General features: G+C 38.6%; 3 protein-coding genes and 1 non-coding gene across 5 annotated transcripts; 3 read left to right on the top strand and 1 right to left on the bottom strand.

Annotated features, from left to right (window-relative positions):
* The first annotated feature begins 461 nt into the window (after nt 1-461).
* Nucleotides 462-2,026, top strand: LOC128030988 (ribosomal RNA small subunit methyltransferase NEP1-like). Its single transcript, XM_052619128.1, has 5 exons — nt 462-671; nt 793-894; nt 1,040-1,181; nt 1,294-1,502; nt 1,635-2,026. Exons 1-5 carry the CDS (start codon nt 522-524, stop codon nt 1,746-1,748), a joined length of 717 nt encoding a protein of 238 aa, XP_052475088.1. The 5' UTR covers nt 462-521; the 3' UTR covers nt 1,749-2,026.
* A 542-nt stretch (nt 2,027-2,568) lies between these two features.
* On the bottom strand, nt 2,569-3,352 carry LOC128030989 (general transcription factor 3C polypeptide 6). The gene has a single exon (XM_052619130.1). The coding sequence runs from the start codon at nt 3,264-3,266 to the stop codon at nt 2,724-2,726; it is 543 nt and encodes a 180-aa protein (XP_052475090.1). The 5' UTR covers nt 3,267-3,352; the 3' UTR covers nt 2,569-2,723.
* Nucleotides 3,353-3,826: 474 nt separating this feature from the next.
* On the top strand, nt 3,827-10,942 carry LOC128030987 (probable 28S rRNA (cytosine(4447)-C(5))-methyltransferase). Of its 2 annotated transcripts, none has more exons than XM_052619127.1 (16): nt 3,827-3,998; nt 4,426-4,553; nt 4,695-4,734; nt 4,862-4,920; nt 5,008-5,228; nt 5,450-5,654; nt 5,752-5,951; nt 6,245-6,334; nt 8,206-8,293; nt 8,392-8,532; nt 8,724-8,863; nt 9,035-9,124; nt 9,257-9,379; nt 9,741-9,838; nt 9,956-10,092; nt 10,175-10,942. In XM_052619127.1, the coding sequence occupies exons 2-16, from the start codon at nt 4,448-4,450 to the stop codon at nt 10,615-10,617; spliced, it is 2,181 nt and encodes a 726-aa protein (XP_052475087.1). In that variant the 5' UTR covers nt 3,827-3,998; nt 4,426-4,447; the 3' UTR covers nt 10,618-10,942. The 2 variants fall into 2 exon arrangements, with proteins under 2 accessions (XP_052475087.1, XP_052475086.1); XM_052619126.1 differs by having other exon boundaries at nt 3,829-3,998; nt 10,172-10,942.
* Nucleotides 6,037-6,178, top strand: LOC128031237 (small nucleolar RNA SNORA29). The gene has a single exon (XR_008188074.1). It is a non-coding gene; the product is annotated as a small nucleolar RNA SNORA29 (small nucleolar RNA).
* Nucleotides 10,943-16,202: the final 5,260 nt, after the last annotated feature.

Raw genomic sequence — 16,202 nt, 5'->3', positions numbered from 1 at the left:
AGATTAAATAAATGAATAATATTGACTACAATAATTCATAAGTTGGTTTTATGGTTATGAATTATTTAAGTTTCTAATTGTGTGTGTGTTTATAAATTCTATATTATTGTTTTCATAATAGCATTTAATGTATTTTCAGAACTAAGTTCTACATTGTAATTATGTGAAAGAAATAATGTCTCAATTTACACCAGAAAATACAAATTTCAATTTCAAATTAAAATTTTTAGAGGCAGACATAATTTCAATTACAATATGTAACAGTGATGTCATACATTAAATGTACAATCACGAATATATATAAAATAAAAATACTTTAAATACAATAAAATAAAACATAATAATAAAAAGCAATTATAGATAAGTTCTTACAAGGGGTAGCAATGAGTTACTTCACTGAAGAAACTGGTAACTGTAGTAGCTTTTTCATTTGAAAGAGCATCGAGAGAAGCACGACCAGCGCGATTCTGCGCAAACGCGTCGTTGTGACGCACATTTAATGCGTCGGAGTTGGTGTCAACATGGCTGCACGCGCTGGAGACAAGCGTGGTCTGGAGCATTTAGATGAATATGATCCAAAACCGGCAAAACAACAAAAAAGTTTGCAGGAGCAGATGGCGGAAAAGCGTCTTGTTGTTGTTTTAGAAGGAGCGACGCTTGAAACCGTGAAGGTAAAGGACAACTACGCAACGGCTCGGGTGTTATTCACTGGGATCGCCAGTACAGCGTAAACAATAACACTTCTCCTAACTGTATGTGTCAGTATTTAAATATTAGCGTATCTCTATGCAGGTTGGAAAGACATTTGAGTTGCTGAACTGTGATCAACATAAGAGTATGATCATAAAGAGTGGAAGAGACCCAGGGAAGATTCGCCCTGATATCACACATCAGGTAAAGCTCAACTCTTTTAACGAGACATTATTGAGCAGATACACTATGAGTTAAGTTGAAAAATAATAAGTTACAACTTATAACTTATAAATGTTTCGAATGCACTGAGAATCTGTCCTCTGATGTCCCGTCTGTGTTCCCACAGAGCCTGTTGATGTTACTGGACAGTCCTCTGAACAGAGCTGGACTGCTTCAAGTCTACATTCACACAGAGAAGAACGCTTTGATCGAGATCAACCCACAGACGAGAATTCCTCGCACTTTTGCACGGTTTTGTGGACTAATGGGTAAATTCACTCTATTTGCATATTTACTGTAATCAGCAGTCAGTTCAATGCTGTCAGTGTTGTAATGCAGAAAGATTCAGAGTAAGTTTATCTTCTGTTTGTCCTCGTGTAGTCCAGCTGCTGCACAAGCTGAGTGTGAGAGCGGCTGATGGTCCTCAGCGTTTGTTAAGGCTGATTAAGAATCCAGTGTCGGACCACCTGCCAGCTGGATGCCCCCGATACTCGACATCCTTCAAAGCAGGAGATGCTGTGTGTCCCAGAACAATTGTCCCTGAAGATGGACCCGCCGCTGTTGTCATTGGAGCGTTTGCACATGGCACAGTGAGTCTGATCCTGCTTCTCCTCTCAGCCAGATGAACCACATTCTCTGTGCATAGAAAATAATTTCAGAAATGTGCATTGTTTCATCGCTTTTGAAATCAATCACTGATCTGTTTCCCCCTCCTGTCATAGGTGAATATTGACTATACAGAGAAGACGGTGTCCATCAGTAACTATCCTCTGTCTGCTGCTCTGACCTGTGCCAAAATCTGTTCAGCATTTGAGGAGGTCTGGGGAGTGTTATGATGAAAACCAAACCATTATGAACTTTCATGTTTCTGTCTGATTGAGGAACAGGCCTTTGGACTGTGTTCTGTGTGTGTGTGTGTGTATATGGGCCACTCCTTTGAGCAAAAATTGTGTTATATGACATCACAAAAGAGGAGAAAATGTATTTTGTAACCATTTTAACTCCCACTGAAGCAAACAGTTATACCCCTTTAAAATGTGGGGTATTAAACCTCAATTTCATAGTGTATATGTCTATACATACAGTAATAAACTCATATTTGCATTTAAAACTATTTCTGATGCGTGACATCTTAGTCTCCTTTACCGTCAGATCTGCTTTAGATGTTACTTAAAGGTCTTTTTTTTTTGTCTGTCTAGGCTTGATGTTTATTTTTCCTGCTGGGTTTGTTTTCTTTCCTGTTTTTCCTTGTTCTTTCACCACACTTGACACCTTTTCGAGTGGGTCTCAGGCTCTCGGTTTTTGCAGAGTTCATTTGAACAGTTCCTGCTGCAGCCGTTGTTAAGTTGGGATGAGTTTGTGATTTTTTTGATTATTTTGGACATTGTGTATTTATTTATTTTTTTCACATGCAACACAAAAATACACCATTATACAGAAGACGATTAGTGCCAAGCAATAATAAACCAGTGTTTAATAATTATGTATTAATTGGATAGCTATGCTATAGGCAGGGCTTTGTTCTCCTAGCAAGGCAGCGTCTATTCAATAATAGTAATAAATAAAACAATTGACACTATTGCATTCTGTTATTGTACAATACTGCGGTGCAAAAAAAAAGGTGTTCAACCTGAATGATTCAGAAGCGAACCACTGACTTGGATCATAGATAGAAATAGATGTGCATCTTTAATAAAATAATATTCAAATGGAACGGACACATAAACTAGACTTATGCAACCAAAATACAAAACCACTTCTATTAAGCATAAACCGATATGTACACGATGCAGTATCTACACGATCAGAGATCAGTCTTCCAGGAGCGCGGCTCGCGCGTCGGTCTCGGTCTCCTCCATCTCGGCCGCTGATTCGTCGCTCATCTCGGGGTCCTCGCACTCGTTAGATTCGTCCAGCACAGACTTCTCCATGTCGAAGGGATCCAGGTAGTGACAAACTGCGCTCTTCCTGCCGAACGATTCTTCGTCGTTGAGAGTCATCACCTCTATTCCGCTAGAGACGGGCTCGTCCTCCTTCCTCTCCGACAGAAACGTCCGCTGAAGCTTTAGTTTCTTCATTGTGTGACCTTTGTATTTAAGAGCTGAACTAGAACCTGCACCGACCTCTTCAAAGATCACGCAGGTTCCGATGGCATCCTCGTACTCCCCGGCGAACAGATACCGTCCCAGCTGCATCACGGGCTGCTCGCTGTCGATGTCCACGATCTTACACGTGCTCTGCCGACTGGAGATTACATCCGAGCTGATCATCCCAGACAGCTCCGCCACAACCAGCTGCTCCTCTTCCTCCCACTCGTCCTCCATGGCTGTGTCTGAGGAAGCAGTTATGCTCATATAACTCTATGAAATGTCATACAACTGATGACTGAAGCTCTCCAACAACTTCAAGTATCAAATTGCTCTCGTAGATTTCGCGCGACGGAAGTAATGATCGAAGGTCCGGTTCATGTACATGAATCGGTTCTTTTGAACAGATCGATGTAAAGAACTTTTGAAACGATTCATTAGTACTTTATTATCTATCTATCTATCTATCTATCTATCTATCTATCTATCTATCTATCTATCTATCTATCTATCTATCTATCTATCTATCAGTCTTTTTTATTACTTCTTGATTAGTCTGTTAGTACAATTACATCACTTTAATTTTACTTTGGCCAAAAACGGGTTTTGCGCATTTAAATGAATAAATACTCTTTAAAATAAACAAACAATCTCTGTTTCATACGAATGTGTTGGTCGGTTATTAAAGTATTTTTTATTTAAAAAGTTTTATTTCAACCTCGGTTCACCTGGAGAAAAAAAACAACAATAAAAACAAACAAATTAATAAATCAACGGATTAGGAAAAGATCCGACTCCAAAGAGTGAATCGTTCACCAATCGGGAATCGCTAGCGACTTCCGGGAATCCAGCGTGTGCTGAAGTCACACGTGCGATAGTTCACAGCAGAGCGCGAGAGCCACACATGCACTCCGTCAACTTAACTCAATTAAAGGTACAGTTTCTCTGTGTGTCCTAGAGAAGACCAGAATAAGCGCAAGAGCGTGTTTTTCTTCAACGGTAAGTGTCTAAAGAGTTTTAGTTTTTTAATCGGTTCATAATAGGCTCGTCTCGTAGTTTGCAGCAGCGTGCTAATAAATGCATCGCAAATAAAGTATGTTACATCTTAATGTTTTCTATTTAAATATGATATTGAATTCGCTTTAATAATATAAACATAATGGGTTTGCATTTTAATGGCCTTATGAACACGTATATTAGTGTTACCTGTGTAAAACACTGGAAGCTGCTTCACTCTGACCATCAACCAGCCACCTCAGTGAAAGTTGTGTTTGTCACGATTACAAGCTAGACATCTGTAGGGACCTATGTCAGTATGAAAGACACACTCTGTCTAGATTTCAGTTTTTCTTCCCTTATAATTATGGTGTTTTCTATTCTTGTCAAATATCTGCTTGTTAATAGTTTTCTTGTGTTGCTACTGTAGAGCATCTTTGTAGGTGTCAGTCATGGGCAGGAAGCTGGACCCCACCATCAAGGTGAAGAGAGGACCTGGACGCAAGGCCAGAAAACAGAAGGGAGCAGAAACTGAGCTGTCCAAGTTTTTAGTTGATGGTAAAAAAGCAACAAAAAAAAAACACATTCTCGGAGCGATATGTTTATTTGGTTATATCTTCTTGTTTCACTTATTCATTGTTTATATGTTCATTTGTAAAATATATCATGGATATGACAATAGTTATCCTCTATTCGCAGATGATGGGCCAAAAAAACTTTCAAGCAGATCAAGAAAACGGTATATTTCTTTTAAATGATTACTTTTAAATACACATAGTTAATTATTTTGTCATATTTTGGTATCTCGGTGATAAATACTTGTGAAAATTATTATTATTATTTTTTCTCCCAATAAATTTCAACAGAGCTGTAAAAAGAGCTCAAGTGACTAAAGAACCCAAACAAGAGGAAAAGCCTAAAAAAGGTATTTAAACATTTATAAATGAAATTATAATGGCATTACGAGGTTTATGCACCCATGAATTTGTAAATCAATGCTTTATTAATTCAGGATTCACAGATGAGAATAGTAAATGGCTAAAACCAGTGCCGAGGAAGCGAAAGATTGAACAATCTGAAGAAGATGAGGACAGTGACAGCCAATGGGAAGAAGATGATGATGAAGAGGGCTTTGATAAAAAGGAAATGGAGGAGGAGGAGGAGGAGGATGATGATATGGTTGATGACTATGGTGCTGATGAAGGGGATGAACAAGACAGTGATGGAGAAGAGGTATGATTTCAACCAATGAAAAACATTTGTAGGACTTTCCATTTCTATATGAGGTGAACTGGAAATTATCTCTAAAGCAGTTTTAGCATCTCTGACTTTGCTTGTTGTTTATTGGTTATACATATGGTTATACACTATTAACACTGTTAGAAAACAATCAGCGTAGTATTCTAAGCGTAGGCCTTTCCTTATTGTAATCTTCTCACTACTTGCCCTGTCAGCTTCTGCCAATTGAGAGAGCTGCAAGAAAACAGAAAAAACAGACCAGCAAGAAACCAGAGAGTGACGATGATGATGATGACGATGATGATGAAGAAAAGGATGATTTAAAGGAAGATGGGGAGGAGGAAGAGGATACTGTACAGGCAAATATTGATGAAACCGAACAATTCAAACTCCCAGGTGCAGCGGAGCGAGCGAAGGAGGGTGAGTTCAACTCTTAGTATGTCAGCAAACTATCGAAATTCACAGCTTTTATTTGATCTTAAAGTTTATTTTAACCCTCCATCTCTCGCATGTATAGGTCTTTTAGCGATGGACCTACAGACCATCCATCAGAGGATCAGAGATAATGTGGATGTGCTGTCTCACTTCAGTGAGAAGAGAGAAGAGGGTAAAGAGAGATCGGAGTATCTCTCTCTGCTGCGCTCTGACCTCTGCACCTACTACAGCTACAACGAGTTCCTCATCAGCAAACTCATGGACCTTTTCCCCGTCTCTGAGGTGTGTGTGTGTGTTCGTATCTGCTAATGAGGAGTAACTTAGCACGACAGGTTTTATTACAGTTTAAATCGCTGAAGTAGAGATGCTTCCTGTTTTAGTACCACCCATCTGCTTCCTCACAAGGTGTGTGGCTATGCTAACAGGACAGAGGAAGTGTCTGTCAAGATCTGAAGGGGTGGATGACCACACCCCCTCCACCTCTATATGAATTGACAGTACATCTATATCAGAAAATAGCTGTCTTTGTAAAACTTGTACGTTGATTGATGCACAGATACAATCTTCTATTTCAGCTGATTGATTTTCTTGAGGCCAATGAAATCCAGAGGCCAGTCACCATCAGAACCAACACCCTGAAGACCAGGAGGAGAGACTTGGCTCAGGTCCGAAAAGATCTATTTTCCTTTTAACCAAAATGTTGTGATATTTTGTTAGAGTCCCATTTAATTCTGCTGTGATTGGACGGTGTTAAACATGGGCTCCAAAACATGATCAGTCATCACGGCATCAGAGCTGGTTGCAAAAAGCATATGACCGCAGTGTAATAGTAGAATCAATAATGTCATATCCTGATAGATCAGAACAATGTCAAAAGGCCGGTTATCTGTCAATCTTTGATTGTGCAAAATATTGTAGGTGATGTGTGGCGTTTAAAAGAAATAATCACCTGAATGAGGCATGCAGATCTGAAGTTCAAATAACATTGGTTAAAATTACAGTCTCTCACTCAATTTCTTGTTTGCTGTGAGATTAAATTTGGAAATATTTTTGGATGAATTAGGAACTAACTGTGCTTTTTCATCAATAGTGTACTGATGTGCGAAGCACTGCTCACACAGAGGTCACTTCTAAGCCAAAAAGTTTTCTATCCGTCGATTTGGCACAACTTGCATGTCAAAGTTTAATACACCTGAAGACAATGTGAAATCTGTGTCTGGGTTTCTTTGGGTCTTGTCCTTCCCGTTTTACGTGCTTTTTTGAAGCTTTGATTGTGTTAACAATGAGCAATATAACATGTGTTCATGTTTCGCGTGTAAAAAAACACAGTATTTTTCACACAATTCACCTATCTGTATACTGCTGTTTTCACTGTCACAAAAACGGGCTGATGTCTTCCTTGTTATATGAAGCCTCTCGTTCAGAAATACGTAACGAGTTCTGATTGGGCCAGCGGTTCCTGTGTTGTGACGTGACAGCAGCTGAGAGCAGGCTGCCCTCCTGGTAACGTGATTGGGCTAGAACGCACGTGCTGGAGATGTATTTATAATCACAGGAGGAGCGTTTTTACTGACGAGATGCGCATGAAAACCGCATTCGTTTTTTTGCACAGCCCTAACATCTAGTTAACAAAGCTAAACAGCGTTGCCCTTTGTGTAATAAGTTACAGAAACTGTTAAACGCACCAACTTAAATAATAAAATACACTTACCGGTTGTGGTCCATAAACAACGCCTTCTCCAGACGAAGAGGGAACTGCTCCATCTTTCAAGAATAATCTTTGTGCAAATCCAGCATTAAACTGATTGAGATTGAGAAAGTTGTCCTCAGCAAGCTGTCTTCACCAAAATGAGCTGCACATAGTTTTACATGTGCATTATAATTTTCGGGAACCGAGTTAAACATAAATTGTAATCATTAATCTCAAAGTACAGTGTTCCTGGGAAGCCCAAACAAAGATGATTGGACTCAGAGATGAAAAAAAACAGCGTTTCAACAACATGGCGACAAACACAAACAGCTCTTCCTTCTCCGTCGGAGCGCAACAAGACCACGCCCCCTGTTTGTGAATTCATGTGGGCGGTGGTTAGTCAAAAAAACTGTTTTAGTGACGTTATTACTGCAGGAACTAGAGGGATGTAGTCCAAACGGGTCATTTTTTTGTAGGCGAATTCTGTTAAATCAAATATCTCGCTTGGCATTGAACTTTGAGCTTTAGAATTTTACAGATATTATTTAACAACAACATTACACACTAACTAAAGTTTAAAACATGGAATCACGAAGAAGGGGACCTTTAAGATCTGAAAAAGGTCTTAAATCAGAGCACAAAGTCTTAATTCATAAAATCATGGCATTAAAGGGTTTCTCCACCCCAAAATGAAAATTGTCATTAATCACTTTCCCCCATGTCGTTTCAAACCTGTAAAAGCTTGGTTCGTCTTCGGAACACAATTTAAGATATTTTGGATGAAAACCGGGAGGCTTGTGACTTGTGAGTCACTCGTGTAATCGAAGTGCTTGTTCTTTAACACAGGCTCTGATTAACAGAGGAGTGAACCTGGATCCATTGGGGAAATGGTCCAAAGTGGGGCTGGTTATCTATGACTCTTCTGTTCCCATTGGTTAGTTCCAGTGTCATTTCAAAATAACACTTTTTTTCATTCTCCATCCTTCACGACTGTAAGCAAGGATGTTTGTTGTAATCCTCTCTTTTATATAGGAGCAACTCCAGAATATTTGTCAGGCCAGTACATGTTACAAGGTGCATCATCGTTTCTGCCTGTAATGGCGCTTTCTCCCCAGGAGGGGGAATCAGTGCTGGACATGAGCGCCGCTCCAGGAGGAAAGACCACTTATATGGGTGAGCGTATGCTTCTCTGTGAAAGTCACACCAACTGCTGTGTTATTGTAACTTGGCTAATCTCTGTGGAGCCTTTGTATTTTTTATTGGCACAGTCGATACCAAAGAATCCAAGTCCAGCATTTCTACAATGTTAGATCCAAATGCTTTGAGAGTGTGTAAAGACAAAATGTGTATCATTTGTGATGCAGCTCAGCTCATGAGGAACACGGGCATGATTGTGGCTAATGACGCAAATGCAGACAGACTGAAGAGCGTCGTGGGAAACATCCATCGTCTCGGTGTCACTAACGCTGTCATCTGCAACTATGACGGCAGACAGTTCCCCAAGGTCCGCACCATCCTTTTTTTTTTTTTTTTTTTTTTTTTTTTTTTTTTTTGCATTCAGTTAATCATGTTTTTGGTACTTATCAGGATTTTTTGTTTATCACATGTACATATACATTTCTATACAGTTAATAGTTTTTTGTATCTGATCAGATGTTTTTATTGTGAATGGTAGGTGATGGGAGGTTTCGACCGAGTGCTTTTAGATGCTCCTTGTTCGGGGACAGGGGTGATCTCCAAAGATCCAGGAGTAAAAACTGGCAAAGTAAAATAATTTTCTCTTAGTGGCATTTGATGATGAAGCTTTTTAAGACCAGACTTTATTCTAAAGACTTTTTTTTGTTTCTTTAATGTGCATTCTCCATTGAAAACCTAAAACATCTCTCATGTTTCTCAGGACGAGGCTGATATTCTTCGCTCGGCTCACCTGCAGAAGGAGCTCATCCTGTCTGCTATTGACTCCGTCAATGCTGATTCTCCAACTGGTGGATACCTTGTTTACTGCACATGCTCTATTATGGTTAGTCATGCATTGTCAGTCACATTATTGCCATTATAGGTTGGCTGAAACGAAACTGAAAGTGTTGGAAGTGTTAAAAAAAATATACGAATATTGCAAATACGCAACCTTTGAACTAAGCCGGAGTTGATGCAGCAAAAAGCTTTTCGGTTTCTGTCTGATTTGACATGGACTGATGCAGATGTTGAATTTTAAACCAGTGTGCTGCAATGCAACATTTTTAGGAACAGTGGGAGACATGGATGTCATAATTGTATGAGTTGGTATCTGAAAAACCACTGAAATGTCTAGATGATTGCTAAAACATGCTCATTTATTTATTTATATTTTCTTATGAGGATTTGATTTGTCTTGTCCATAGGTAGAGGAGAACGAGTGGGTGGTGGACTATGCTTTAAAGAAGAGAAATGTAAAGCTGGTCCCCACTGGACTAGACTTTGGCAAGGAGGGATTCATCAGGTAATGAATGAGGCCTTATTTGAGATCCATCTACAGCAATAAAGCATGTACTCTTACAAATTAAGCTAATGAGTTTGCTAGAGGAAGTGTAAGAAATGATGACGTTCCTCTCCACAGATTCAAAGAAAGACGTTTCCATCCATCTCTCAAACTGTCTCGCCGATTCTATCCTCACTCCCAAAACATGGATGGATTTTTTGTGGCCAAGCTAAAGAAGCTGTCTAACGCCATCCCCAGCGCACCGAGAGAAAGAGGTGTGTAATCGTTTCCCATTGGTTTCCACATCTTGTTTGGTTTCTGATTTGATTTTAATCCTTTAAACGTATTCTTCAGAAGATGAAGAAGAATCTTCAAAAACGGAGACCGCAGCCTCGTCCGAGCAGATCCAGAAACCAGAGTCTAAGCAACAGAAGCCCAATTCAACGCCAGAGAAAAGCAACATGGGCCAGAAGCAGAAATTAAAACTGAAAAAATCTGAGACGCCCATCATCACAAAGAAAACTGGAGTGAAAGCTGAGAATAAAAAACCCAATGGTCCCAAAAAGGCCAAAATTGCTAAGTTGGATGGTGAAACATCCAAAAAGAATGAGAAACCTGACAAAATGCAGAAGGTAAAGGAACTGAATGGAGATTCAACAAAAGAGGTGGTGATGGAGAAGAAAGAGGGGAGCCAGTTTGAGAAGAAGAACGAAATGAAAAGAAAGAACTTGTTGAAGAACAATACAAACAGAATGGGGAAAAACAAGTTTAGGAAGTTAAAAAGTATGGTTGGACAGTGAAAGTGTTTATTGACATGGACCTGTATGTTCAGGACTGGGATCTTCATTGACTCGACACAAGACAGGAAGTTAAACCAATCCCAGCTTGCTGTCAGGGACTGAAGCATCATCCTTTAGAAACGTACACAATGATTTTGTGTATCTTGCTTCTCAAGACTTTTGTTATGAAATGTTATAAATGTATATTTTAGTGTCCGTTTTTATGGATTTTGTTTTGAAAAAGAAACTTTTAACTGAAACACTGCAAAGGGATGCGAGTATGTGGTCTGTTTTCCTGTAAGATTAAGCTTTTTTCTTACATCTATTAAAAAGAAAGATAAAAAGAGGTTCGGTGTCTTAAAGTGTAGTCTGAAACGTACTGAGGCGATAAGCAAACTCAAGTTATTTTAGTTGTCTTTAACCTGACCTTTCCTTTTAGCTTTTCAGGAAGTCACCTCAGAAATCAGATCAAAAACTGTTGATGTAGAAGTGAAATGTTCCCTTGAGCCTGAGTGCATCACGACTGCTATTCAGCAGCACCTATTGACTCCACTTTTCACATCGCTTCGCTCCCGCCATAGAACATTTATCAGTGCGCAAAAAGTTTTCTTCAGGGTTCAAATGGCTGAAACGCTCATCAGATGAAGTTCAGCGGTGTGCGATCTATCTTTCTTCCCACCCGTATGGCCTGGTGCCTGTGTAACCATGGAAACGTACTTATCGCATCGTGAAGCCCCGAGCTAGTGCTCTCTGAACTGCGATGCTTTCTCTGTGCTTGCATGAAATCCAATCTCTCCCTCCATAAAAGATGGCCCAGAACTCCATAATTATTGCCACTTGTTCCTCCCAAAGCGGTTCTGTTGAAATGTAGCACATGTGTAGGCAAAGCGTTTATTTTAATCACATTGCAGTCATTACATGCATTATTTAAGTATGTGGCTGAAGGCTGTAGATGAAGCAATTCAGCAGGCTTGTGGGTAAAGCGCTTCAGATCACACTAGTTTGACACCCCACTGATTGAGTGCCATTGTAGAAGGGTAATTATAATGATCACCTTGCAGAGGCAGAAGTATCCAGTCTAGATTTTATAAGAAATACTTCCCTTGTTTTGTCCTGTTCAGAAAAAAGGTAGGTCACTGACAATGACAACATGCATTTCGAATGTAATACATCCAGACTACATGCATAACTCAATATATTGAACAATGGCTGTGAAGTATATACTTATTCAAATTAAACTAAGGAATGCGGAATCAGAAGCAGAAAAAATCATGAGGGTCTTCTCTAAGATATTTCGTGTTTTGTTTTTGAAAAGAGGCTCCGTATCATAGAAATGTGGGTCTTTTTTTTGACTTGGGCTAATAAGCAACCACCAATCAACATCCTAGCATAGCAACATGCTCACAACAACTCAAAACGTGTGGATATGGAAGTAAAAACCACAATTTAGCACATGAAACAGATACTTAAATAACATTAATTCCATTGGCCTGGGGTGTTGCCTTTATGTAAATGTGCCGGGCCAGCCCACCCGCCCCTTTAATTTATGTTCCGCTGTGTTTTGATTGTGGTGCTTCTGGGCATGTTTGTGTCTTGTCGTGACTGCACAGTTTGACCGTATAGTTAATCCTCTCACTGCTGGGAAATACGCCAGAGTCTTCGTTACATCCTCCAGCTGCCTAGATCAGGAATGACTGCAGAAACGTGTAGGCCTTCGCTCAAGTCTGTACCTGGGAGACGCAGCTGTCAAACCCAACTACACTCAGTTTCAGCCAAAGAATAGTTCAACCAAAAATGAAACATTCTTTGGATCATTTCAAAAGCTTTCAATTAATTGTATTTAATAATTTAAGGCAGAATATTTAGGGTTGCCCTTAATGTGCATTTGCATTCTCCACTGTATGATATTACATGTGTTATTAGACAGATGGGTTTTTATTAAAAAACAAACGTCTCTTAAAAAAAACAGCCACGTTTGTTTTTTCCTTCATTGCACTAGCCTGAAAAAGCGCATCTCTAGACCTTGAGTTTTGATCCCACATTCCTGCTTCTTACATTTTTAAATAAAAAATATGTGAATGGCACTGTAACACTTTTCTTGACAACATTTTTGCAGTCTGTCGGCTGTTTAGAAACCAAACACGGATGACTTTTCAATCGGTTCTTTTTCAGTGATCAAAATGTAAGTTATCAGCTGAGTTTGAATCCAGCATACATGACTCATTCCCTCTGAATCTGAACGAGTTTGATTCACCACACGGCACAGAGACAAACATATGTTCAGGTCAGATAGCAACAGGTTAACTGCTAATTAACTGCTAATATTTATTGCAGCTTGACAGTTCCCATTCACTTTTCATTGTACTCTGTAAAACATCTCCTTTTGTGCTCTAGATGAGTAAAGAGAACCATACAAAACGAGGGCAAACTTTTAATCTTGACATTTATTTAATGCAGAATGCCATGTTCCCACAATATGTTTGTTTGAAATATACAGTACAGCTTGTTGATCTGTTTTTGCTTAGTTTTGTCCTGTGCACAGTGAAGGTCTGTCACAGCTGGGTCTGACAGAATCACTACCCATCTCAGGCCTTGACATCCTCTTTTTGTCTCTCTCTCTCTTTCTCTCTCAGTCTCACTACAAACTTTCTGAACTCTAAAACCTTTTTTTTTTAAATGTAGTGCTCTTCTCAGGGTCAGTTGTCCTCTCACCCACCCGCACACCTACACAGACAATTCTGCCCACACTTGTTTCTCACCACACATGCGTGTACACTCACACACACACACACATCCCACCTTCGCCTCTTTCTCTCACTCAGAGGTGACATGCTGGTGGGCTCTAGCCGTGTCCTACCATACCCTCGTTTTCATCCTTGTCTCATCCCTCTCTTTTCGCCCACCCGTCCTCCCACACACCTTCTCTCTCGGTCTAGCGTTCTCTCTCTGTGTGGCTTTGGCTCTTTCTCTGTGTCTCTTGAGTGGCAGTCAGAAAGGACTGTAGGGGCCAATTACTCTTCTGCTGTTTTGATGAGTGCGTTATATAAAATAAGCACCTTCTGCTGTCTGCGAGAAGCAGACATCTCTACTTCTGTGTCTGCAATCATGTCCTACAACTTGAATAAACTTCTAAAATCATTATAATGTTTATATATTATAATGTCAATAATGTTTATTAGTTTAGAATTTAAAGGGGTTATATAATAGTTTTGAGATAAAAGAATTCTAATTAACTCTTTTTTTTTTTAAGTTGCCAGTTACTGCCAGCATCATCTTTTCTTTGCAAGACTTTCATGGCCCTCAGAATATTGTTTTGTACGAATATCTGAACATGCTTACTTACATATGTGACTGTTTGATTCTGCTTCTTCATCACTGTGTTCTGATCCAGGGATTCAATACTCTTTCAGTAGAGTCATAATAACCTGGTCTCTTGATAATAACACCCTCTACTGTATACCAGAACACGGAAAACCCGTGAAAGAGTTTATATAAGGGTTTTTAAAGAATAAACACAGTTTTTTAGTGTACCTAGGGGACACAGAAAAATGTGATCAAACTAAAAAATATTTTTACAAAATAAATTTTCACTGTAGTACTCCCAAAGCATGCAGTCTTAAATAAAATAAATATTTACTACTAATAAATGAATACTATTTGCTATGCAATTATATTTATTATTTAATTTAATTTAATTTAATTTAATTTAATTTAATTTAATTTAATTTAATTTAATTTAATAAGCTTATTGAATCTATTTCATAGTCACAGCCGCTTAGCTCCCAATTGAACATTTTCTTAAAAGGATAGTTCACCAAAAAAATGAAGTGCCATTCATTTCAAAACCTGAATGACTTTCTATGAACATTCATGAGAAGGGAATCATACTCATGCATGGCTGCAGTAAAAAAAAAAAAAAAAGTATATATAGATGGGGTGAAAGTCTTGTATTTTTTTTATCTGTTTTGGTCCATTTTAGAGGATGGGCTTATTTTGTAGATCCTTGGCCTCTGAAAACAGCCTCCATTAAAACATGACTGAATGCAAATCAACGACTCCAGTTTGGTGTTCAGAAACTTTTGGTCACCCAGTCAAGGTGAACTGATAAGGAGGAAATAGGTTCAGGGGCGGCATGCGCTTATTATTTTTGAAGGGGAACGAGTGAAGGGGGTCAGATCCTCATGCTTGTCATGTGACACACAGTAGCCTCGATAGCGCTGTAAAACGTTAGCTTAATCTAGGCTTACGGTTTTATTTAGCCCTTATTATAGCCCTTAATTGGTTCTTCATGACATTTGGGCACAAAGATCTCAGGTGTGATTTTTTTTTATATTTTTTTTTTGTATAGATATCATATTGCTACAGTATCTTTAATAAAATAAAAGCTATCAATCAATTTAAATTTTGTGGTTTTTCATTTTATTTATTTACCTCTAAAAGTATTATATTTGTATGTCAAATATGCTTATTTTTATGTGTGTGTGCCACAATGAGAATGCTGTATAGACTGACCCCTTTGTTAATTTGTATATGTTCTGCATTGTGTAGGAGTTATTTATTTTTATTGGACAAATAAAAAAATAAATAAAAAAAAGATTTTGCCCACATATGTCCCAAAGGATGCTGGATGGTTAATAAATGATCGAAAACTAAATTATTACTTTTTTTGTAAACAAAAACCTTGACTTTTTGACGACTCTTATTAAATGTGGTACATTTTAATTTGACTGATATCTGTAATTAGAGTAAATAGGCTCTGTAATGTAAATAAAGAAATTAGATCTTGTAAATGGCTCTGTCGCTAGGTTCCAGCTAGACTGGTTGTTAGTGGCAGCAGCTGGCTGGATAAACCTCAGATCCTTCACTGTGTGAGAAACTCAGACAGGGTACACAACCGTAAAAACACTGGCTTCAACCTGATCAAACACAAGAGCCCCTCTCTGGATGCTTATGCTTTTAAGAAGTCAGAGATACCTCAGGGCTCTGTGTGCGGTTTTCTAGAAATTTTCTTTTTAGGCTGTTATTGTGTTACACTGTGTTGTGTCTGTTTGTGTTTATATGCTATGAGTTAGATCATGAATTTATCATATATTGTGTGTGTGTTTTGTATATTATAAATATTTATTTGTAAAAATATAATATAATATAATATTTACTCACAATTTCTTCATGCAGAATGTACAAAATTGCAATAACTATAACAAAATAAGGGGATCATCAAAATTACATTTAGTAGCCTATACTGGTATAATGAGCATACTCGCACCCTAAAGAGAGCAGCCCGAAAAATGGAGCGCAGCTGGAGGAAAACAAAACTAGAGGTATTTCGTATTGCTTGGCGGGAAAGTAGCATATCCTACAGAAAAGCATTAAAAACTGCTAGATCTGATTACTTTTCTTCTCTTTTAGAAGAAAACAAACATAACCCCAGGTATTTATTCAATACAGTGGCTAAATTAACGAAAAATAAAGCCTCAACAAGTGTTGACATTTCCCAACACCACAGCAGTAATGACTTTATGAACTACTTTACTTCTAAAATCGATACTATTAGAGATAAAATTGCAACCATTCAGCCGTCAGCTACAGTTTCGCATCAGACAGTG

The sequence above is a fragment of the Carassius gibelio genome, chromosome A16 (assembly GCF_023724105.1).
Source record: "Carassius gibelio isolate Cgi1373 ecotype wild population from Czech Republic chromosome A16, carGib1.2-hapl.c, whole genome shotgun sequence".
Lineage (NCBI taxonomy): Eukaryota > Metazoa > Chordata > Actinopteri > Cypriniformes > Cyprinidae > Carassius > Carassius gibelio.
Note: the sequence above shows the minus strand (reverse complement) of the source record. Positions and strands in the feature narration are given on the sequence as shown.